Source organism: Lagopus leucura, unplaced genomic scaffold (assembly GCF_019238085.1).
Source record: "Lagopus leucura isolate 7727_CA_CO unplaced genomic scaffold, USGS_WTPT01 Super-Scaffold_100012, whole genome shotgun sequence".
Lineage (NCBI taxonomy): Eukaryota > Metazoa > Chordata > Aves > Galliformes > Phasianidae > Lagopus > Lagopus leucura.
In genome coordinates, this window is record NW_024962267.1 from 16,843,727 (window position 1) to 16,865,331 (window position 21,605).

At 40.3% G+C, this 21,605-nt stretch overlaps 1 protein-coding gene across 3 annotated transcripts in view; it reads left to right on the forward strand.

Annotated features, from left to right (window-relative positions):
• The window catches only part of UNC80 (unc-80 homolog, NALCN channel complex subunit), a 119,030-nt gene that overhangs the window by 33,178 nt on the left and 64,247 nt on the right, over positions 1 to 21,605 (forward strand). For 2 of the 3 annotated variants that reach the window (XM_042874555.1, XM_042874556.1), the window contains exons 16-24: positions 1,227 to 1,375; positions 2,179 to 2,345; positions 3,039 to 3,140; positions 4,254 to 4,468; positions 4,962 to 5,068; positions 6,369 to 6,468; positions 11,127 to 11,299; positions 18,393 to 18,605; positions 20,603 to 20,738. In XM_042874555.1, the coding sequence (XP_042730489.1) occupies positions 1,227 to 1,375; positions 2,179 to 2,345; positions 3,039 to 3,140; positions 4,254 to 4,468; positions 4,962 to 5,068; positions 6,369 to 6,468; positions 11,127 to 11,299; positions 18,393 to 18,605; positions 20,603 to 20,738 (1,362 nt within the window). The remainder of the gene's footprint in view (positions 1 to 1,226; positions 1,376 to 2,178; positions 2,346 to 3,038; positions 3,141 to 4,253; positions 4,469 to 4,961; positions 5,069 to 6,368; positions 6,469 to 11,126; positions 11,300 to 18,392; positions 18,606 to 20,602; positions 20,739 to 21,605) is intronic. The other variant, XM_042874554.1, reaches the window with a different exon arrangement.

The following is a 21,605-nucleotide window of genomic DNA, read 5'->3' on the forward strand; positions in this document are numbered from 1 at the left end:
TTAAAACATACAGATTATACTCTTAGCAAGCACAGGTCAGCAGAGTTCAAACTCATCCAATTTTACCACCTAGTGATCACATGTAGTGATCATGTAGCACCCAGAGCACCTGAAATTGAAAGCTTCTCCTTTGATTCATCCTACCTGTTGTTCATGGCTTTCAAAGAAAATATTTTCATTCAATTATGCCTCAGGCTGGAGGTTTTCTGCTTCATGGCATGAGCAGGCGCTAGCTGAAATGGCCTGTTTAATACAGGGTTTCTTCTGAATGGAGATATAATTGAGCATTAAAACTCTCTGTAGTGCCTCAGGTGAGGCAGGAAATAGCAGGAACAGACTGAATAAACAAGAATATAAACACGGAGATGTGCATACCTACCATATAAGCGTGTGTTTATGTATATTTTTCTTCTTTTTTAGGAAAATTATTCCAGATTCTAATAGAATGACTGGACATTTTCTGCTTGGTCACTGCACGTGACAGCAATTAACAGCCATTGTTTACAGAATAGAAATAGCTGTTCCCCAGTATTTAGGCAGTCTCTCTGCTCTATTAGATTCTCTCTGATCTCAGGCATTTCAGAGACTGCATAAAAAGAAGAGTAGCAGACTTATATGAAAAAGATGCTCACAGGAAGTTTCCTCAGCATTCACCAATTATTACCAGGCTTTGAAGAATGGCAGCTCATGCAGCTTTTGAAAAATCTTTCCTCTCACCTAATAAAGCTGGGTTATTTCTTGTCTTATAAATGTGTAATGCTTTTTTGAGTCTTTGACAGCTTGGTCGTCTTTTGCACCTTGCAAGAGCAGCCTTTTTCTAATTCAGAAGACTGTCTTCTCGTGGGCATTGTCACTTTCCAGTTTAATCAGGCATCTCCTGTTCTTTAAAATAATAAATAGAAAAGCCAGAAGTATCATTCAAATTTTATGTCTTATTTTATACATTTCTAAGTGGGGAATGTGGATGAACAGAAGCCAGGCTCACCCTAATCTGTTTGATCTTTCTTCGTGCTACAACTATTTCTGGAAAAATTACATCCTTTTCATTGGTTTCCTCCTCCTCTGCCAAATTTTTTTTGTTAAGTGGGATTGCCAGAACTGAGCATAAGATTTTAGGTGAGGACTAGCCTTTGTCCTACATATCTGAACACCGTAACATACACGTTAAAGCCATCTTTTTAAAAGCATTCTAAACAAGGCGGTTTGTTTGTACCTTAATTTCACAGACAAAGCTGGATTTGGGAATAACTTCACCACAGTGGACAACAAGTCTACAGCACAGAGTGTAGAAGGTATTATTGTGAGTGCCATGTTCAAGTCACTGATCACTCGCTGTGCTTCCACTACACATGAGCTGCACAGTCCAGAAAACCTTGTAAGTACTTGATTTCATATTTTGCAAAGGTGCTTTTTCACTTGAGTGTGACCAGCGAAGCTTAACAGAATGGATGAATTCAGTTTAGTCAAATACCAAGAACATAGCACTTTTTTTCTGGTTGAAAGCTGGCTATGCACTTCCTAGCTAGGAATTTTCAGAATAATGCAAGATCACAACAAGTTCACAAATTGAAAACCAGGTCTTATAAGCCTTACCCTCCATCCTCTTACCCTCAGAGGTACAGGAGACTTGTCACGTCCCAGCTATGTATGAATGTTCAAAACTAAAAAGAGCCATAAGTGTAGGAGTAGGTTGGAGAATGAGTCATTCCTCTCTCTTGCCATGATGTAGAGCTCTAAAATAATTAGGAAAAATCCCAAGACACCCACTGGTTTTGAAATAAAGCTTGCCAGGTTTTTATGCTTTTCTCTCCAGCCCATCGTTTTGGCTTTTTCATGCCTTTTTAGATTATGGGCTAGATAAATGGGATAAAACAGGCTTTAAGTCATCTTTGCAGCTTCCTCATCTAGCCTCTGATACCTCTACATTCGCTTTAGGCCACTGCAGAGCATCTTTTATAACAATAATGATCCTTGCTTTGCTTCTTCCAAGTGCTCCAAGTGGCAGCTCTTCCAGCTTTTGATCTCAGCTGGAAAACACAAACCTTGTACATTAAGAGTAGATCAGACAACAATCAGAGGAAGTAATGGCCTCCTGAAGGACCTTAGAAACTGTTGATTATCACTGCTTCTTCACAACCTGCAGACTGATTTTTCTTTTCATGATGTCTTGCTACCCAGGGCTTGTACTGTGATATTCGTCAGCTTGTTCAGTTTATCAAGGAGGCTCATGGGAACGTCTTTCGGAGAGTGGCACTCAGTGCCCTTCTAGACAGTGCTGAAAAGTTAATACCAGGAAAAAAAACAGAGGAAACAGAGCAAGAGCTGAAATCCTCTGGCAGCAAAAGGTTGGTGTCTGGGATGAAAAAGGTGAATGACTGATTTGAAAATGGCTGTATGACTATATGCACTGAACGCAAATGTAGAAAGCCAAAGGGCTTGTGCGTTACACAGTCTGTATTAGTTTCTGGAGTACAGAATTGCACTGTTGTGGCAGCCTCCTTTAAAATTTAATGAACAGAAACAATCATAGATTTGTAGCAAAAGATGTTAACCCTTTCCTACTAGAGTCTAAAGAAAACTGAACAATGGAAACACTGGAAGAGGAAAGGATAAAAAAAAGAAGTGGAAGAGCACAGCGCAAGTCCCACAGTGCTGTATGGATGTAGTTCTAAATGCACATCACTTCTTGTGGGAGATCAGTGTTGTTTATCTGACAGATAATCCACGGTATGCAAAACAAGTCCCAGAACAAGTATAATCCTGACATGCATCTTTATCAAAAAGAAACATGCTTTGAGGTTTGCTGGGGCGAAGAATTAAGAAAGTTGAAAAGCTGCTAAAAACCTTGGCTATTCTCAGAGCTATTGCCTTTTCCAAAAGTGACATAGAGAGAGAGGCAATAAGTTATTAAATTGAGAGTGCATCTCAAAAGCTGTTTGGCTGTTCAGCAGCACTGATTTCCTTGTCATGTGGCGATGTGATGAGCACAAGATGAGCCATCCATTCATGGTATCTGATGCTTTACGTTGTCTGTTTAGATCTGAGATGGGAAGTGTCATCATTGACAAAGGTCAGGCATCAGCTGCACCCGATGAATGTCGCAGTTACATCTCAAGCCGCCCAATGCAAACTCCAGAACAGTAAGTGAATATTATTTCATTATGTTACTGCTGGCAGCTTCTGTCTGGGGTTAGTAAAATTGGGAGGACATCAAAGGTGCACCTGGATGGCGCAACAAATGTGTTGCAAGTCTGAGGAGCTGCTGTTTGCATCAAGGTAATGCCTATTTTCAGTGCTGCCAACTGAAATCAGCTTGATTTTCATGGGCGAACACCAGAGATTGTTTAAAGACACCATAGTAACTCACTGATATTACTTACTATCATAGCCTTGAAAATGGCGGTAAGTCTTCAGGACTGTCATCACAGCTATTCTTGATGCTTTCTTTGCACTTCTTTGGGATGGCTCCATTTATTTTTTTTAATTCTAAGTTGTTGCTAAAAGTCATTACTCCTTTACTACCCCCCCAAGAACTCATCTTGGCCCTGCAGTCTCCTGAAATGTTGCATTTCCTTTAACAGTAGAGCCGTGTTACCAGTTCTCTTGATGAGTGAACCAGCCTGCTGTTAGGCATTACATACTTGAAGCTTCTGTTGTCCAGAGAACTCTGAAATGTAATACTGAAGTGTACATTTAATCAATATTGTTAAGAATTTCAGAAAGTTTGGTGAATGGCTACTGGTGTCCTGAGTTACTTTGGACCAGTCATTGAAATTCTCTGTGCCCTGAATACCCATCTGCCATGCTGAAGCGCTTTGAGATGCGCAAGTGCCAGAGCTCTGTATTACATTTCTTCTGTGTTAACTAAGCCTGCAAAGTCTCTGCTTTGCCGAGATAGCAAGGATAACAGAATGCCTTTGATTGCTGTGCAGAATTGAAGCAAGCTGTTCTACTCTGGGCACTGCCACAGCTGTAAGAGATTGAAAGAGTCACATGGGAGCAAAATACGTTGCTCCCATTCCACACTGCAGTAAGTTAACAAGAATTGAGACTCCAGCAGGTTCACAAATAGCTATCATGATGTCCTAATTTGATTTTGTCCCACTGAGAAGATAATGTTTGGAGTTCAGAATATAGCAACCCCAAAGAATAGGAAGTGAGGGGCTGCTGGAGGAGGCCTCGTTGCCCTGAACATGCAGACTTCATTCAAGTTCATTTCTCTTTTTTCCTTTTTTTTTTTTTTTTTTGTCCAGTGATGAGCAAAACCAAGGTGCTGTTCTGGGACGCAAGGACTTCTGGCGAAAGATGTTCAAATCACAGAGTGCAGCAAGCGATACGAGTAGCCAGTCTGAGCAGGACACATCTGAATGTACCACTGCTCATTCTGGGACCACCACAGACAGACGCTCCCGTTCCCGTTCTCGGCGAATCTCCCTTCGAAAGAAACTCAAACTCCCCATAGGTAAATGTATGTCTATTCCTATTCTCTATACATATTGCATGTGCAGAGAAACGCAGATAGATACATCTCTTGTAAAACATATTTTATCACAGTTTCTTATTGTCCAAGTATACTTGATAGTCTTCCTAGTGAAGCTGAGTAATGCTGCTTTCTCCATTTCATAGGTGGAAAACTAAGGTAAAGGGAAAAGTAAGCAATTTACCAAAGCTGATAATATCTGGGACAAAAAAGATCTCCTAAGTAGCAGGCTAACACCTTAATCTCTCAAGCATTCTTCCTCTCAGTAAAAGAGAAATGTCCAAATAGCGTTTAGATAGATAAAGCATGCATCACTTACAAGTCTCAAGACCTGGCCTTACATGGTGGTTAATGCACATAACATGACATGGTTGCTTTCTCCTTGCCTCCTGTTTTACCATACCTTGGCACAGTCATTTCAGAGAAATATTCTACCTGGAAGCATTTTCAGAACTGTTCTGAATAGCTTAATCTGCAACAGGGAACTGGCTGAAGCGTTCCTCCCTCTCTGGCCTGGCTGATGGGGTGGAAGATCTCCTAGATATCAGCTCTGTTGACCGTCTGTCGTTCATCAGACAGAGTTCCAAGGTAAGTGCTTTGGACTCAGTTTGAGAGAGCTTACAAGGACAGGATCTGACTTGTTTTACCTGTCCAAGGAAACGCTGTAATCAACATCGGCTTTGCAGCCCAACATGACTGATTAGTAACAGAAATCTAGAGATCACATGGCAATTTGGTACTTGACTTGTGCCAAGTAAGGCAGTCTAACTTCTAAATGTCAGTCCACTTCTTAAAGTAATTCATAGATATTTGTGCCAGGTACCAAGAGTCTTCAGCGTAAGGACCAGAAGAAAACTATTTGTCCTGGCAGCGGGTGTCAGAGCACTTGCTGATCCCTGAAAGCACTGAAAGCAAGAGAGTCTTGGTTTTTTTTCCCTACTCTCTTTACTCTTTCCTGTTCTTCAGTCCTTGCATAGTTGAAAAACCTACTTAATAGTGAATGTATTTGATCTTCTACCAGCTGATTACTTGCTTCTCTCTGTGAAAAAGCTTGGTGGAGCTGCACTATTTGCAATTCTGTGTTGCAGAATTTGCACATCTTGTCTGCCCCTAAATGTTGATGTGTTGTCTCCTCCAGCTCCATAAGAGCCTTCTTATAGAAAACATCAGCTATTCCTCTTAGACTGTAGACTGGAGACAAGCTATACTTGGGCACTGGCGGTATCTTTCTATTGTAACGTATTGTCTAGTCTGTCCTGTGTTGCATAATACTGGAAGAACACTGAGGAGAATCTTTAATGAAGCACTGTCACTATATGGTGAAGAATGAAGAATATGTTGTTGAGAACAGTTTGTGCTATTGTAAGAGCACAAGTGTTTGGGAGATATAACTGAAACAGTAATAAAGTGCAGAATGCTTCTTGGTAAAGGAAGGAAAGGATGTGAGGCGTTAGGACCTTGTCAGAGAAAATGCTGGAGCCTTATTCTCTGCACTGGGGACGTGATAGTGATGGCTGTGGTGTGTGAGTAGCTGCCTGTAGTCTCCTTTCTGGAACGTGAAGAAGACTAGGTAAAATCTCTGTTGTGCTTGTCCTTGTTCATGGAGGAAGAACTGCAGATCCTGTAAATACCCATAAAGTAAATTAATTTTTAGCCACATTTCTTTATGCTTCCTTTGTGCTTTTAAAGCCTTTTGTGAAAGACAGGTCATTTAAGCAGGAAGATTAAAAGATTAAGTACTCGGGCCCATGTAAGTCTCTGCAGACCCACTTGGGTTGCTATGGTGATTCGCTGTGCCGCAGCACTTCCCTAGGTGCTTTATGTCTAAGCAAGGACGGTCAAGAGCAGTAGCATGGCACAACCTAACCTGCCCTTTGCCTTTGCACAGGTGAAGTTTACCAGTGCAGTGAAGCTGTCGGAAGGAGGGGGGCCAGGAGGTGGCCTGGACAACGGGCGAGATGAAGAGGAGAATTTCTTCAAGCGTCTTGGTAAATGGCGCACCTGCCGAAGACACCCATCCAAGCTTCATCACACAGAAGAAAAAGATGGTTAGAAATCAGGGTTCTCGTCTCCTTTTTTTCTTTCTTTTTAGTTTCTTTTTAAATCTCCTTCTGTATTCCATCCCTTTCCCTTTTTTCTGCTTTCTCCATAGTTTCTGTATCCATTCTAGCCTTCTCCAACTTTTTAGTCTTTGTAACTGTTTTCTTTCCCTTCCTTTTTTCTTTTGTTTTGAGTTAGAAAATCCTCTAGCAAAGTCAATTTTTTTTTTCCAGACTCTCCAAATAAATTATGCAAATATAATATTTGGGCTTTTAATATCAAATTGAATTTGAACAACACACTTGAAAAATTAATGCTTGCTTCAAAGCACTGATTCAGTTTGAAATTAGGTTTGTAAATCTTTCATTGCCTAAGATAACAATGGGTATTCCATCCGTTTTTTTGTTTTTTTTTTTTCTCTCCAATTTGTGACCATTTGACGGTTTTAGCGAAGATCTGCGCTGATGAAATGGAAAACCCTGCACAAATCTTGTTAAAATTACCTCTTTTCTTCTGTGTTTGCATGTCTAATGTCTGCATACCATTCGTTAGGGATGCTGTCCCTTTCTCATAGTGCACAAAATAATGATGACACTACTTTTCCACAAAAGTATACTTAATTGCAATGCATTTTCAAAACCAGCAGTGTTTGAAAAGTGCCTTTATGAGTACTACAATGTCCTGATATATTCTGTTTTCAGATGTCATGCAGTCGTTCACCTGCTCGTGTCCTCAGCTCAGAGCTCATCTTTGTTGTTCAGGAAGACAACAATCTTGAAGTTTTACTACTGTATTTCAAAACAAATCAAAAACAAACAAACAAAAAAACCACCACAAAACCCAACTCCCAAAAACACACAAAAAGGAGCACCTTTCCTGTTTCACCATGATTTCTGTACTGATTACAGTATGATCCATTATCTGACATTATGGTTTTCATTTTCTGACATGACTCTCTGGCACTGCATTGTTTTCTCCCATCACCTGTCCCAGACATGCAGTGTAATGCATGTAAGCCATTGTTTAGACAAATGATAGTAGCAGAGGGTGAGTAGATCTCACAAGTGTGCATTGATCATCATTCTGCCCTGGTAGAAACACAGTCAGTGCTCTCCCAGGTTCAAAATATTACTCCTCTAGGAATTTGCCTCAGCCCAGCAGCTTGTTTGGTTTTAGCTGAAGGTGAAAATCCCCGCAGTAGAAGAAATTGCATCTGCTACTTTGCACTGAAGTAAATGTGAAATGCTTCAACTGTTTTTTGTCCCAGCTCTCTCTGGAATCTATTAACTGAGGGGCAGTAAGATTTTTAGACTGCTACAGCTGTTTCTACATTGTTGCACAACATGAAGCTCATGTTGTGATGTGCTTCATATTTTCTTGCAGGAAACGTTTTCTTTTTACCTTACTAATTGCAGATATTTTGCCACTGTTTGCTTTTGTCTAGGGTGCCCATAGTGTTGATTTAGGCTCACAGTTTTAGTTTTGGCCCTATGAGCAGCAATAGTCTTGCTCTGTATGTGTGGCACATCTTATGTCTGTATAAAACTCAGATGACCTGTTAGTTATGGGCTGTGTGAACTTTTTAACAGTTGTCCATACTTCAGTCTTCAGTACATAACATCAGAATTGATCTAATTAATGATAAGAACTTGAGGCTTTGGATATACCTGCTAGAGGAGATAAGTGATGTGTTTGGTTTTGATATGTGAGTGCCTTAGAAATGCGATATGAAAGGTGATGCCATGGGTTAAAAACAGAGACTGTTATATGTGAGCGTGAGAAACAGGCAAATTGTCTAATGATGTTGGTAAGGAGGGTTGTCTGATCACTAACTGAGGCAAAGGAAGGGCATTTAAAGCTATAGAGCAAAATGTGGCAGTTAAGGAAATTATTGTCACTGTGTCCACACGGATATCTGGTATACAAAGAAAGCCACACAAGCAAAAGTAAGTTTAGCTGTATGTGCTTGCATGTACATGTATGTGTGTGCATACTGTAATTCATGAGGCCTTTTCAGGATGGGAGGACCTATGACAGTTGAACAGGTTCATACAGAGGGCTTTCAAATTTGCAGTGCTTCTGCATCTTCCATAAAAAGTGTACGAGGTTTGTGTGTATACTGAGAACAGAAGTCTGTTGAGGTAGATGGCTGTGCTGTTAAGTCCTTTAAGTTCTCACCCAGAGACATTATTTTGGAACATCATTCCTCCTTTTCATTCCTGTCATTCATGATGCTGTACCATTACAGTGCTCATGCTTTTCCTCTTGTGTTTTTGGGTTTTTTAACACAGTAGACAAAATGAAATAAAAAAAGAAATCTACATTACAGTTTAAAAAAAAAAGTGTATAAATATAAATATGTGTGTATATATATATATATATATATATATATAAAATGAGGTAATTAAACATGGAATAATTTGTCATACCTTTTATGAACTGTAGTTGTGAAATATCATCTAGACCACTGGAAATTTTTGTCTACGTTGGATATGTATGTATGCGTATGTGTGTGTGTGTTTATTTGTATGTGTGCATGTGTATACATATATACCCACAAATGTATGCACATTCATGCATTAAAACTGTGTTGTTTTAATGATCTTTTTACTTATACTAAGAACACAGCATATATACAGAAGTGAGTTCTAATATGTTTAAATTGAGAGCCTTTGTGATCCTTCAGGCTCTTATTGAAGACATTTTGATGACCATAGAGAGGCTATGTGGGCTTTCATGCCACAGAACATATGGCAGCATATGCTAAGGCTCCAAGGGATGGGTGCCTGGACATCCAGTGTCCCCACTACATTAGGTATCTGTCCACTGGACGAAGTTTCTGTGAGGCTGAATCACGCAAACACTTTGTAAGCCAGAGACAGACACCCTGCTGCTAGCAAGGCTATTCCAGGATTGATGTAGAGGACACCCATCAGCTGCCTCTGAAGGATTCTGTTGCAAAGCTTCAAAAAATTGAAGCCTGGGGCTGCAAAGGACCGCAAAGGGCTGTGTAGCAACAGAGTCTAGGCAGACTTGGGCAGACTTTTCTGTATCTGAAGTTCATGTTTCTGTTCTTTATCTCATACGGGCACTCCTTTAACAGCTCCCTACATGGAGAAAATTCTTTGTGCCTCAGATGAGTTAGTATTAGAATAGCCGTAGCAGGAAGGCTCGGTCAGGGCACTGCAGGCTGTAAGGAAACAGGAGGAGTTGAAAGAAAAGAGTATTTATGCCTACTCATTATGTAAGCGTTCTGCCTGTTCTTTCTACTTCGTTTGTGTTTGTTACATTTTGAAGTATTTCCCAACATAGGAACGTTTTATTTGCTGTAGAAGTATGTGCACCTTCAGTGGGGAGAGAAAAGGTACAGCTATCTTAAAGAAATTTCTTGATATTTAGTGTACCGCTCTTTTCATAGGGAAGAAAAAATGAAGATCCCCACTGCCATTTTTTTGTTGTGACTATTTGTAATGTGTAAATGCTAAGAAATGTTGGGAACTGAGGTCTCAAAGAGATTTTGAGTTTACAGCCACTCTTTTCTGGAGAAGAAGTCCCAAAGTGCTTCAGGGCCATTTCGCCAAGTCTTCCAAATCTACTTTTGAAGCTAATCTTCAATTTTCCACGCAGCGTTTTGTTCTTCAGTGCTTTATCCTTCAGTATTCTGTAACCTTTTGTACCTTCACATGTAAACAGAGAGAGTATTATGGCTGAAGACAAAAAGCCCTAAAAGCTGACTGTTCTTATTTTGGCCAGCCATGTTGGCCTCAAAACTTCTTTCCTGATTTCCTGTGTCTTTCCATGACTGTCTGAACTCTGAGTAGAGACTACATAATGATCTTGTGCATTAAGAAGCATTCATTCCAACTTGCAGTGGGATTAGTTGATTTATCATGTGATCTCAGTATGTAGTTTAAAATAATGTTTGAAAGAAGCCCTAGCGAGCTTCCTAACTCCATTTTCAAAAGAAAATTTTGTAAGGGAACCTTCCATCCCAAAGAATGCAAGGCTCTTCAAGGGAGAAAAGCTGGTATGATTTAAGACACTTAGAAACTGAATCTGATCTCACTTTAGATGTTCTGGTCATTGCAGAAGAGGCATGCCTACCAATTAGACAGTATGTGATTCCCATATAGAATCTTCATAATGTTTGCTGCTGATTTTTGTGTCCTGCTGCATGATACAATATTGCTTAATATATGAGGAATGAGATTTATGTATAAATTTAAAAGCTAATAGATAAGTGAGGTAGGAGAGCATCAAAGAGGCAGTAAGAGTGATTGTCTGTGTTAAAGAGGTGGGGATAAAGAACCATGTTCTTGTTCACCTGTGCTGTCCAGGTTTTCCACCCTGAGTAGGGTGGCATTGTTTTAAGGAGACATCAGTGTGACCAAGACCAGAATTTGGCTTGCTGTATGCCTGTTTCACAGAAGTCACACTTGTTTTAAAAATGCCCATGTTATCCTCAAGATAGCACGTCAAGGTGAGGAAGGGGTTTAGACTGAAACTGTACTCATCAGGATTTTTGCACTACTTTTTTTTTTGTTATAGTCTGTTTCCTTCTCCCTGCCTTTCCCTGCAATCCCCTCTGTACTCTTTACCTCTTTAGGTTGCCATAGCTTTGATGATCACTTGACCTCCAACCAAGAAGGAGGAAAATCCAAGAACGTTGTGAACCTGGGAGCAATCCGTCAAGGGATGAAGCGCTTTCAGTTTCTCCTGAACTGCTGTGAACCAGGCACTATCCCCGATGCCTCCATCTTAGCAGCTGCCCTAGATCTTGTAAGTCATTCATTGGTGTGTTTTACCTGCTGAGTGAGAGAGCATGTGCATACACGGTGGGGTGTTGGCATTCACTCATGTCGGTCGTGCCTGTGCAGAAAGCAGGTAAGGCGTTACAGCAGTGTCAACCGGTGGTGCTTTTGAGAGCTGAAGTTTTAGCACCCGTGACTGGATGAATGCGCAGAGAAAATGAATCTTTTTTTTATTATTAGGTAGCTTCCCACCGCTGGATTATTGCCAGCACAAAGCTTTTATTGTCAGACTTACATTTTGCTCACAGCCATTCTGCATCTGTTCTTGGTGTCAATACTTTGCTTCAGAATAAGGACCGAAGACTGGGTAACTACCTGGGGAGGCACAGCAATGCCACTCAGGAGTTCTGATTGAGCTATAAATGCATTAGGTAACGTTAATCCCTCAGCACAGCCAGTCACTGGGAAAAACTTCAGATGCCAGCGTGCTTGCTTTTAAATGTAGTTACTGCTAATTTGTAGATCTAAATCACAGAAGTGACGTGATTCAGTCCCTTGCTCCTGACACTAAGTGTCTCAATCTCCTGCCTTCCTTTCTTTGCAGTTGCTGTTTATATTGACAGTCTCTTTGATTATTAAAGCAGTGGCTTTCAGCCTGTGCTTCATGGGCCAGTGGGACTCTGTGTTACTGTTGAGAGTTTGATGAAGACAGCAAGAGGAGCTGCCAGTGTTTCTAACTTCTCTGCACAGTGTTCCTCTACTTCTTTGTGAGGATGTCTACAAACTGAGAAAGGTTGAAAGCCACTGCTCCCTAAGCATCCACATCCTCTCTATCCCTTTGTTTTCCTACTCCTCACTTCTCACCTTTTTACAGTGTTGTTGCTGTTTGTACTCATATTTGGTTTTTTGTTCACTGCTGGAGATACCAGACCTTTGGACTCTCCCGTATTCTGCTTATGCTGTGTCCTGAGCTGTGCTGCCTTGTCTGCTCTATAGTAAGATATAGTAAGATACACTGTGCACCACCCCTTTACATCATTAAGTTGCAGATCCAAGCAAATCTGCACTACTATCAGCCAAAAGTCACTGTTGCTAACCAGGTCACAGCTATTCTATTGTCCATCTTCCAGTTGAGAGGTGCTTTCTTCACTAGTCGCTCCTCCCCTCTTCTGGGGTTTGTTGATCCTCTGCCTGAAAGCTTTGTAAAGAGTTGCTGACAGTGAAGCTTAGATTATAGTCTCACAGTCAGTTCCTACCAGTCAGGGTTGCAGTGAGTTTGGAAGGTGAGGAGGACAGTCTCTCCTGCTGTGTGTACAGCACCAATTCATTCCTCAAGGCTGCCAGACTGCTGCTGCATTGTGCACAGACAGGGAGGAGTCACTTCTGTCTAGTATGTGAGCTTATAACTGGACTGTAAAACATAGATTTGGCAACTGTATCCTGGAAATGTCATAATTACAGATGCTGAAGTCACAGACAGTCTTATTCTCTGCCAGTATATGAAGTCAGTTGAAAATCACTAGTGCAAGGGAATTAGCTAAAGATGTCTGTTGTGACTGCCAGAGCTGGCTTTTACGAAATAAAGTTTCAGTCTTTTTCCTTTCCCATGGAATGATGCGAATGGCTTTGGTGAGGGGCAGCAGTGCAAGCTAGGAGTCTAGTCAGGGCAAGTGGCAGAGGGGCAGACTTGCTGAAGTCTGACTGTGAAGTCTAGTCTGTGTGATGTGTTTGTCATCCACAGTGACTCATCTAAAGTTACTAAAATAAAACTTACTGAAGTTAATAAAACAAAATATATTGCAGTGAATAAAGTAATATTGATTTCAGTCTAGCCTCTAAAAAGAAGTATTTTATGTTAACGTATATCTGTTATACTGCATTTCTCATACACACAAATACATTCATAAAAAGTTTCAGGGGATTTGGTATTATTCTTAAGGGAGGTCAGTACCATCAGCATATCTTAATTGATTTCTGGGTGAATTTCAGTTTTGTTCTGACAAGTTGACTGTGGAGATTTACGTTCTGTATTTCTATATTTGCTATCAGTCTACGATTGTCAAATGAAGGCTGAACTGTAGCACAGGATCTGCTATGAAGAATACTTACTGAGACTATTTTAAAACTCTGGACATCTGGCTTTTCTTGCTGTTGTGGCTGGAAGTGTGATAGTAGAGAAGCAATACTATATAGCTGCCTGGTTCTGCTTTTCTTTCTTGGGCTTCTGCTGTGTGATCTCAGAGATGGTGTAACGGCACACAACCAAGGAGTTTTATGTGTGTGAGTCTGTAATTCTGCAACCCAGTAGCTGGGAGCCAGATAAGCTGCCTTGAACAAACTGTCCTTTAGAAGATAGCACAAAGTGACTATGTGCTGTAAGGCAAAAGTTGATGACACCTGTTGGAATGCATAGAAACCTGCTCCTTTTGTGGTCTTCTGTTGTTCTCCACAATCTGAGAATGAAACAGCTTAAACCCCAGTCTGTCATTTCAGTGGCCATGATTTGATCTTTTTCTCTGTGTTTTCGTCTTACTTCACCTGCATGTTTTCTCTGCATTGTGTGAGGTGCAGCACACGGTGTGTCATTTTGGAGTAGCTGTGGATGTGAATAAGAGCCTACACCTCTGGGATCGGAATTTCTAGATGGACTGGATTTCTAGTCTGCAGTTAAAGATGATGCAAACTTCTTACCAGTACCTACTTAGCTGCCGTTTTGTCTACAGAATGTTGGAGATAGATGGAAGTTAAGATGTCGCATGCATTGCGGGTTTCAGAAGATGACAGCTACTGTCATATCAGTGTGTTTCTTAATGACAGTCTGATGCTATGGAAAATTCCCATATTTTATTTCAGTAGAGCACATCCAGCAGAAAACTTTTTTTTTTTTTTTCTTTTTTTTTAAACTTCTGTTTTCAGGCTTTTGAAGTAATAGTTGGAATCAGGTTTGATACAAATAAAAAATATATATGTATCCAGCCCAGTTGCTATGGCAACCTTAAAAATAATTAAAGGCAAGATGCTTTTAGTTTTAGTTCTTTCATAAACTTTTCCAGCATGCTTTTTAATGCAGATTTGCACCCAAAATTTCCAATCTTCTACAAACTTAAAGATCTTTGGTTAGCCTTGTTGATTACTAAGATTTGCCACAGCGATTTCAGAAATAAGAGCAGTGAAACAAAGGCTGTACCCTTATGGAGGTACTGATTTGTTTATACTTAAAATTAAGGGTTTACTTCAGGTTAGAAATGGTGCAGTTAATGTATTTTCCCAGAAGCACCCATCCTTGACTGAATGTTATACAACTGCAAGCAATTTATGGCTTTGCAAACATTTGATGACACTTGATAATGTGTTGCAGACAGTTTCATCACTGTTCATCACTAACTGAAATCCACACTTTGCAATAAAAAAACTGGTATTTTTTCCCTTGTAAGAAACTTTTGAAGCTTTGTGGGCAAGGAATATGATGTTTCAGTTTTGTAAGTTTCTGCAAAGGGTTCCAAAAAAACACTGTGTAGCATTGTATGAAGAAGCTACCTCAAGTGTTGTAATTCGACTGGTATCTGTTAGGATAGCTCTGTTTTGTGTAGCCATGGCGAGTAGCCAAAGTGTTAGGAAAGGCTCAGAGTAGTACTTTGGGGACGTGGTTTATGGGCAGTGTGGTGGTAGGTGGACAGTTGACTAGATGATCTTAGAGGTCTTCTCCAATCTTTACGATTGTGATTATAAACGACTCGTGTCAGAAAGCGCGAGCTTTCCTTTGACTAGTTTAGCAATGGGTGCCACTTAGCACTTTTGCACTTTCCCAGTGCATCCTTACCGTGTGTGAGCTGCTCTGTTCTAGCATGTGTATCTTTTATTCTACTAGAAACACTGTACTGGCACTGCTTTATGGTAGGATTGCATTGGGAAAGAATCTATCAAGTCACGAGAGTGCAGAAGCAAAATCTAAGCTGCAAGAGCAAGAATCCTAGTCAGTATTCCTGATTTTGTGTCATCAAATGTCTTAGGCAGGCTGTGTTCTTCCCGTGTTCATGTTTGCATGAAAAATATGTGTTCATGGGAGGACGTATTACCTGAAAGGAAATCAGAGGTTGCTGTCTCCGTAATAGACTGGGAACAGAAACAAGGAGTCATATGCATTTTACCTTTTTTGGGCATGAAAGATTTCAACTAACGTTTTGAGGTAATCCTTTTAGACTTTGGTTAATAATTTGCTTGTGGCCTGTTTCCAGTATATGCGCTTGGCTACTTCTCATGGCTCAACAAAACAGAGCTATCCAGTCAACATCTTTTGAGAGCACTTACATGTACTTGATTTGTAAGTAAATCGTTGGTTTTTTGCTATTTATTTATGTATTTATTCTTATTAAAGAGATCAGTAGAAATTGTTTCTTGCTCATAGTGCCTCGCAAGGTACAGAAGAGGGCATAAGGACAATTATGACTGGTTGGTTAGTCTTGTAAAATTATTTGTACTTGAAGACAAAAGTGAACCTAAGCATTCCACATTCATAAAGCTCTCCACAGTCAGCTACACTTCATCAGTAATGTGACGTTACAAATTTCCAGATGTATTCCATGTTAGCTCCCCGTCACCCAGGTCATTGCTTTTGCTACTTTAATACAAGTCAGGTTATCTGTTGAAGAATAGGAATGGGAATGCTTGAAATTTTGCTAAGTGGTGGAATCGTGTTTATGTCAATTTAGTAAAAAAAAAAAAAAAAAAAAAAAAAAGAAAAAAATCGAAAGGCAAAGTGATATAATAGGTCTAATGTTAAAAGTGGACTTGTGAACTGTTTCACAGGCAGGGACCAGCTTGTGAGAGTATTGCTGCTATGTTAAGCTTTGACAGTGATTGTGGAAACTTGTGTTCTTTTCAGCTATGCATCGCCTGCCTGATTCATTTCTCTCCATTTGTGATGTGTTTCTCTGTGGTGTGAATCCATCCCTGTTCATTCTGTCACATCTTCATCTTTCTCTTGCTGCTGCTTCAGTTTACACTGAGCCTCAGGTAAGCTGTCACGAGGAGCTTATGCCTCACGATGTTCAGAAAGTCCTCTGTCATGCAGGGGGGCATTCCATTGTTTCTCAATTTGGAACTCCTGTGCTAAGCCACATTCCTCCTGCCCTTCACCCCCTATCGTAGATACGCTCCCTTAATTGTATTAGTTGAGTGCTTCCAAAACCTTTAGAACATATATCTTTACAAGATTCCTGTCTACTAAGAAATTGTGATTTTTATGAGTAGTGAACTGAAACAGGATACCAAAGGTGGGACTTCATTTTCCCAGTAATTAACGTCTCCAAGTCTGGATAAGGTTTTACTGTGTGAGAATTAAAACAACAGGACCAAGAAGTTTTACATGATCTGTCTTCCATATTTCATGTGGACAGTAAGCAGTTTGTAATGTGAGAGGTGTTAGCTTTGTTTCGGTTGCTGATCGGTGTTTGATTGAAGATTTCTGCCTTCCTGGTCAGAACTTTGGGTCAACGTTTATGTACTTCCTACTTCAGTGAATGACTAAAACATTGCCATTTTCTTCCATCATTTGAATAAAATACAAGCAAAGAGCTCGTGTTCTATTCAAAGGATGAAGGAAGATAGTAGGCTGCAGCTTTAAGCAGCAACGAGATGCATCAGGAAGCAGTTAATGTGTGTTTTCTTTTTAGTATGGACAACATAAAATCCATCCTCCCTTTTTGTTCTTTTACAGTATTTTAGAGAAGGTGTATTTTTTTTTCCATCCTGTAGTTATTTCTGTCCAGTTTTCCATCAGGATTAATTTCTCTGAGTTTATCTGTAGTACATAATTTCTTAAAGCAGTTCTCAAACTCTTGGAGCATTGAAAATTGAAAATTTGCTTTCAACTTTTGATTAAAGCACTACTGGAAACACTATTTAATCATGTTGTACAGACCAACTGCAGGCCATCTTCTGTGATCTCAGGGACCACTTGTTGTTCGTGGACCAGAGTTGAAGAAGATAAAGAGATGCTCACCTGTGTAAATTGTCTCATTAAGGCTGGCAGCATCTCAGTGTGTGGAACACGTGTTTTTGTACTCTGTGAAATTCTTGCTAGGGACCCTTCAAAGCCAGCTTGTGAAATGTGGACATTGTTTTATTGTTATTGTATTTTACAACCTGATGGCCTGGGGGCTTTTGCTTGTGAAAGCTACAGGAAAAGAGGGAGAAGATCAAATGGAAATAAGGAGCACTATTCACTTTTAGTCATTTTCCACAGTTGTTAAGATGTTACTTTCACAGAGCTGTAGACTGCTGGGAAGAAAGTTCTAAGACTCAGCCACCCTTTAGGAAACAAATTACAGTGTCCATTTTTGAACATATTTGTGTGTCGCAGAAGTGCTCTGTGTTGAGCTAACTTGGGTCCTATTGGACCATTTCAGACAAAGGTATGCTCAATATTATGGCTCCCATTAAAGAAAATTTCTCCTCCATGTTGAGGGTGGAGGGTCCCCATGACAAATATACAAGGATCTCAGCTGGTTGATACTAAGTTTCACTACTAGATTGTATGTGCTTGCTAAAGCTACTGCAATTAGGTCAGTGAAATTCTGCTGACTTATGCCAGTAGAGCATTTCACTCTTTGTATCTGCTTATTGTAAGTGCAAAACAGCACTTTTCCTAGTTTCAGCAAGCCTCCATTCATGCTTCCACCCCGAGCTGCACAAGCAAAACATAACATGACAAATGCTAGGATTCATATGTCCGTGCTGCTTACTTTGCAGGCTTACTAGAGGTGAGAAGAAAATATGAGTCACTCCTCCAGTAGCAGCGTCCTATAAACACTTCTGCTTTCTGGTAGTTGGGTGGTTTCTGGAAGAAATGATTATAGAGGGATAGCGAAACAGAAGATTGTTTGTAATGTGGTTCTTTTTGCCCCTCTGGTGGTTCAACTAAGCGTAACTGCTCAGTGTTACGGGCCTTGATTTTATTAGCTTGAGGCAGAGATCCTGGTTTCAGGTTTTGAAGAAGAGATTGCTCAGTCTGTGTGACACTATGGCAAGCTTACGATCAATTGATAAAAGCATGAAGTCCTCTTAATATTTATTGTTTTGAATGTGTGTGTATTTAAAGTGGTTTTTTGCAAACATTTCAGGAAGCTCCTGTAGTGGCGAGAGCAGCCCTGTTCCTTGAGTGTGCACGTTTCGTTCATCGCTGCAACCGTGGCAACTGGCCCGAGTGGATGAAGGGCCACCATGTGAACATTACTAAGAAAGGCCTGTCCCGTGGACGCTCTCCTATTGTTGGCAACAAAAGGAACCAGAAACTGCAGTGGAATGCAGCTAAGCTCTTCTACCAGTGGGGAGATGTAAGAGCTTGTTTCTCTTCTGTTTACATTTAAGAACCAACCAAAATGCTAAGTTCATTTCAAGCCTCCCTTCCAAATCCAAAGCCAAGATCAGCTGTGGTCAAAACTTATGTTGTTAGGATGTAACGGAGACACTGTTCCTGTCCTTACCATGTTCAGTCACAAGATCCTTTTGGCACGCTCTCCCGTCTCCATCACTTTGCACATGTTAATGCTTAGTGAAGAGTAGGAGCAGTGATTTTATCTAGCTTCCATATATTGATTTGTAGCTTAGATGTGATGTTGTGTATTCATAACCTTCAGTGGATTTCTTTGACATACTTCTTTTTGCACACTTACAATTCTTTGGCAAGGAATTTTGCAGAGCTACTGCATGTCATCTAAAAAGATAGATTGGCTTCTTCAAGTTTCATTTGACCGTGATCTCTGGCAGTATGTGAGCAAGGCAATAGCACGGTCTGGTCCTGTCAGTGCACTTGCAGTTTCTTTGGAAGCCCATACCTGCTAAAGATGTGATGCTTATTGTAAGACATTTCACACATTTAAGAATAAGTAAGTAAGTAACCAAGGATAATACAAGTAATACATAATAAGAATTCAGTTGTCTTTAGGTAGGGTGCTGTGGGATTGTGTATGATTGCTTTAATGTAAGGCTGGAGAATAGCATAAATCATATGTGATAGATCATTGCTCTCTGCAGATGCAAGCAGACCATTTCTTCCTCAACAGACTGAAACATGAAAGGAAAAAATTGAGAGACGTGGAGTTTATTTGGCAATGTGCAGATTGCTGAGATTGGCAACTATTTGCATCAGCTTGCAAACCACAATATAATAACACCTTATTCTTTTTGTGTAGCAGAATCTAGCCACTTGTTTGTTGCTGGATTTCACAGGAACTGCTAAATAACAAGGAAAAACAGCTGTAAATGCTACTTCTTTGTGACTGCTTATTTGTTTCTGCTTTGCTTCATCTGAGAGAGGAAAATTACAGTGCTTGCATGATCATCAGTCTGACTTCCGGAAGATTCAGAAATCCTCTTTAATATCTTTCTCTGAAACCATCCCTAAACCAAGGAAGCCAAATGACAAGTGCTGGTTAGAACTTCAAGGTTAAAAACACTTCCTCTCTATCGAAGTGATATTATCATAGGATAAAATTTTACATTCTTGTCTATGTTCTCTTTACCTTTATGCAACAACAACAAAAAAAACCTATGAAGCGTCTTAGCAGGAAAGTAAACCTCTTGCAACACATCCTTATCTGTAGCTTTGCTGACAGCAATGCAAGGACTGCTTACGTGCTGATAAGGATGCTGACAAACTAGCAACAAATAAACAGTCAATGCTCTTGTAGAGAATGTAACAGTATTCACTAGAAATCTTTTTGCCTGTCTTTGTTATATGTGTAGGTCACTCCAAAAGTAATACCTCCTACTTATTTCAGTGGAAGCTACAACAGATAAGAGGAGCACAAAAATGCGATTTGATAGAGGAAGTTCTCTGCTCCTTTAAAGATGAAAGCAGACTTTCCCACAAGCATGCAGCTCTTGTGGAGGAACGGGGGATTTGTACTGGATCCCTAAGTGGCAGGATAGTTGCTTGAACTGAAGACGTATGTTCTCAGTGAAAACGCTTATCACAAATCTGTCACACGTATAGGAGGGAGGGAGAATAAGAAATTCCTACAAGCTAATGACTTAATCACTTTTTGCCTATCCTGTGCCATTTCTGCTCTTGCTATTTAACTTGACGTGCAAAAAAAAATTCCTCCTGAAACAAGGCAGTTTGCACAATTTGGTTGAAAACATCACGGGGAAACAAATAATGCTTTTGGTAGCAAAAGCTCTCTTATTATTCCTTTCTTTATTTTACTGCATTTTGCAGACAGTAAATGTGAAGCCAGTATGTTATCTTCTGATTGGAACATCTTCACAGACTGCAAGGTTGGGCTGAAATCCTCACCTTCTTATGCTTTCTTCTTCTCCCTGTCTGCAGGCAATTGGTGTCCGCCTCAACGAGCTGTGCCACGCTGAGAGCGAGAGCCCTGCCAACCTGCTGGGCCTCATTTATGATGAGGAGACCAAGAGGCGCCTGAGAAAGGAGGATGAGGAAGAAGACTTTTTAGATGACAGTAAGGAGACTCCCTTTACTACAAGAACCCCCGCTTGTAAGAACCTCTGCTTTAGGAGCTCTTAATTTTTCTTCTCTTTTCATCTTCTTGCCACTCAGCTGTATTTCCCAGTTCCTCACCTCCGCCTTAGCTTCCTTCCCTGTTCTTTCTGTGCCTTGATGTACAACATGATAGAGGGATAGCAGTACTGAGAAACTTGGAAGAAAAAGGAGGGGGCAAAACAGATAGTGAGTTGCAATTCCTGTATACTGGCAACGGCACCTATATGCAGAATGATTTATTTATTGAGTCTTGCTGCCATCTCAGTGCCAAAAATGGTTCAGATTCCCGTTGTTTCCAGTTGTTTCTGCCAAAATATTTTGTAAGACTACCTGCTTTTCTGTTTCTTAATCTTGAAGAATGATCTCCTTACCTGATGTGTCTTGGCGCAGCGCTGCCAAAGGCTTTTAAATCTTAACTTCACTAAATATTTGCCTGATTCTCAAGCAGAAGTAAGGCACAGTGGTATAAAAAGCATCAAAAAACCTGTGTACCAACAACTAAAATACACACTGTGTGTGTGTACATAAGGGTGGGAGGGTGGTGATAAATCACTGATTCTGGAAGTCTAGACAGATATGCAGATTATAACAGCCTGTGAAGCAAAAGAAGTTTAGTCAAAACAGATACCGTCATGGGTGTAGGTGAAGGTGATAACAAACATGTCCTCTCCAGACACCATTTGTATATATGTCTGTGCTGTAATGTGCCACTTCTTGTTTACATGTACTGTTGTTTATGGATGTAGTGTGCTAGCACTGTTTATGTATCTTCTGGTTTCTTCTGCTGTGATCCTAGGTTTGTTCTTATCGCTACATGAAGGTCGGC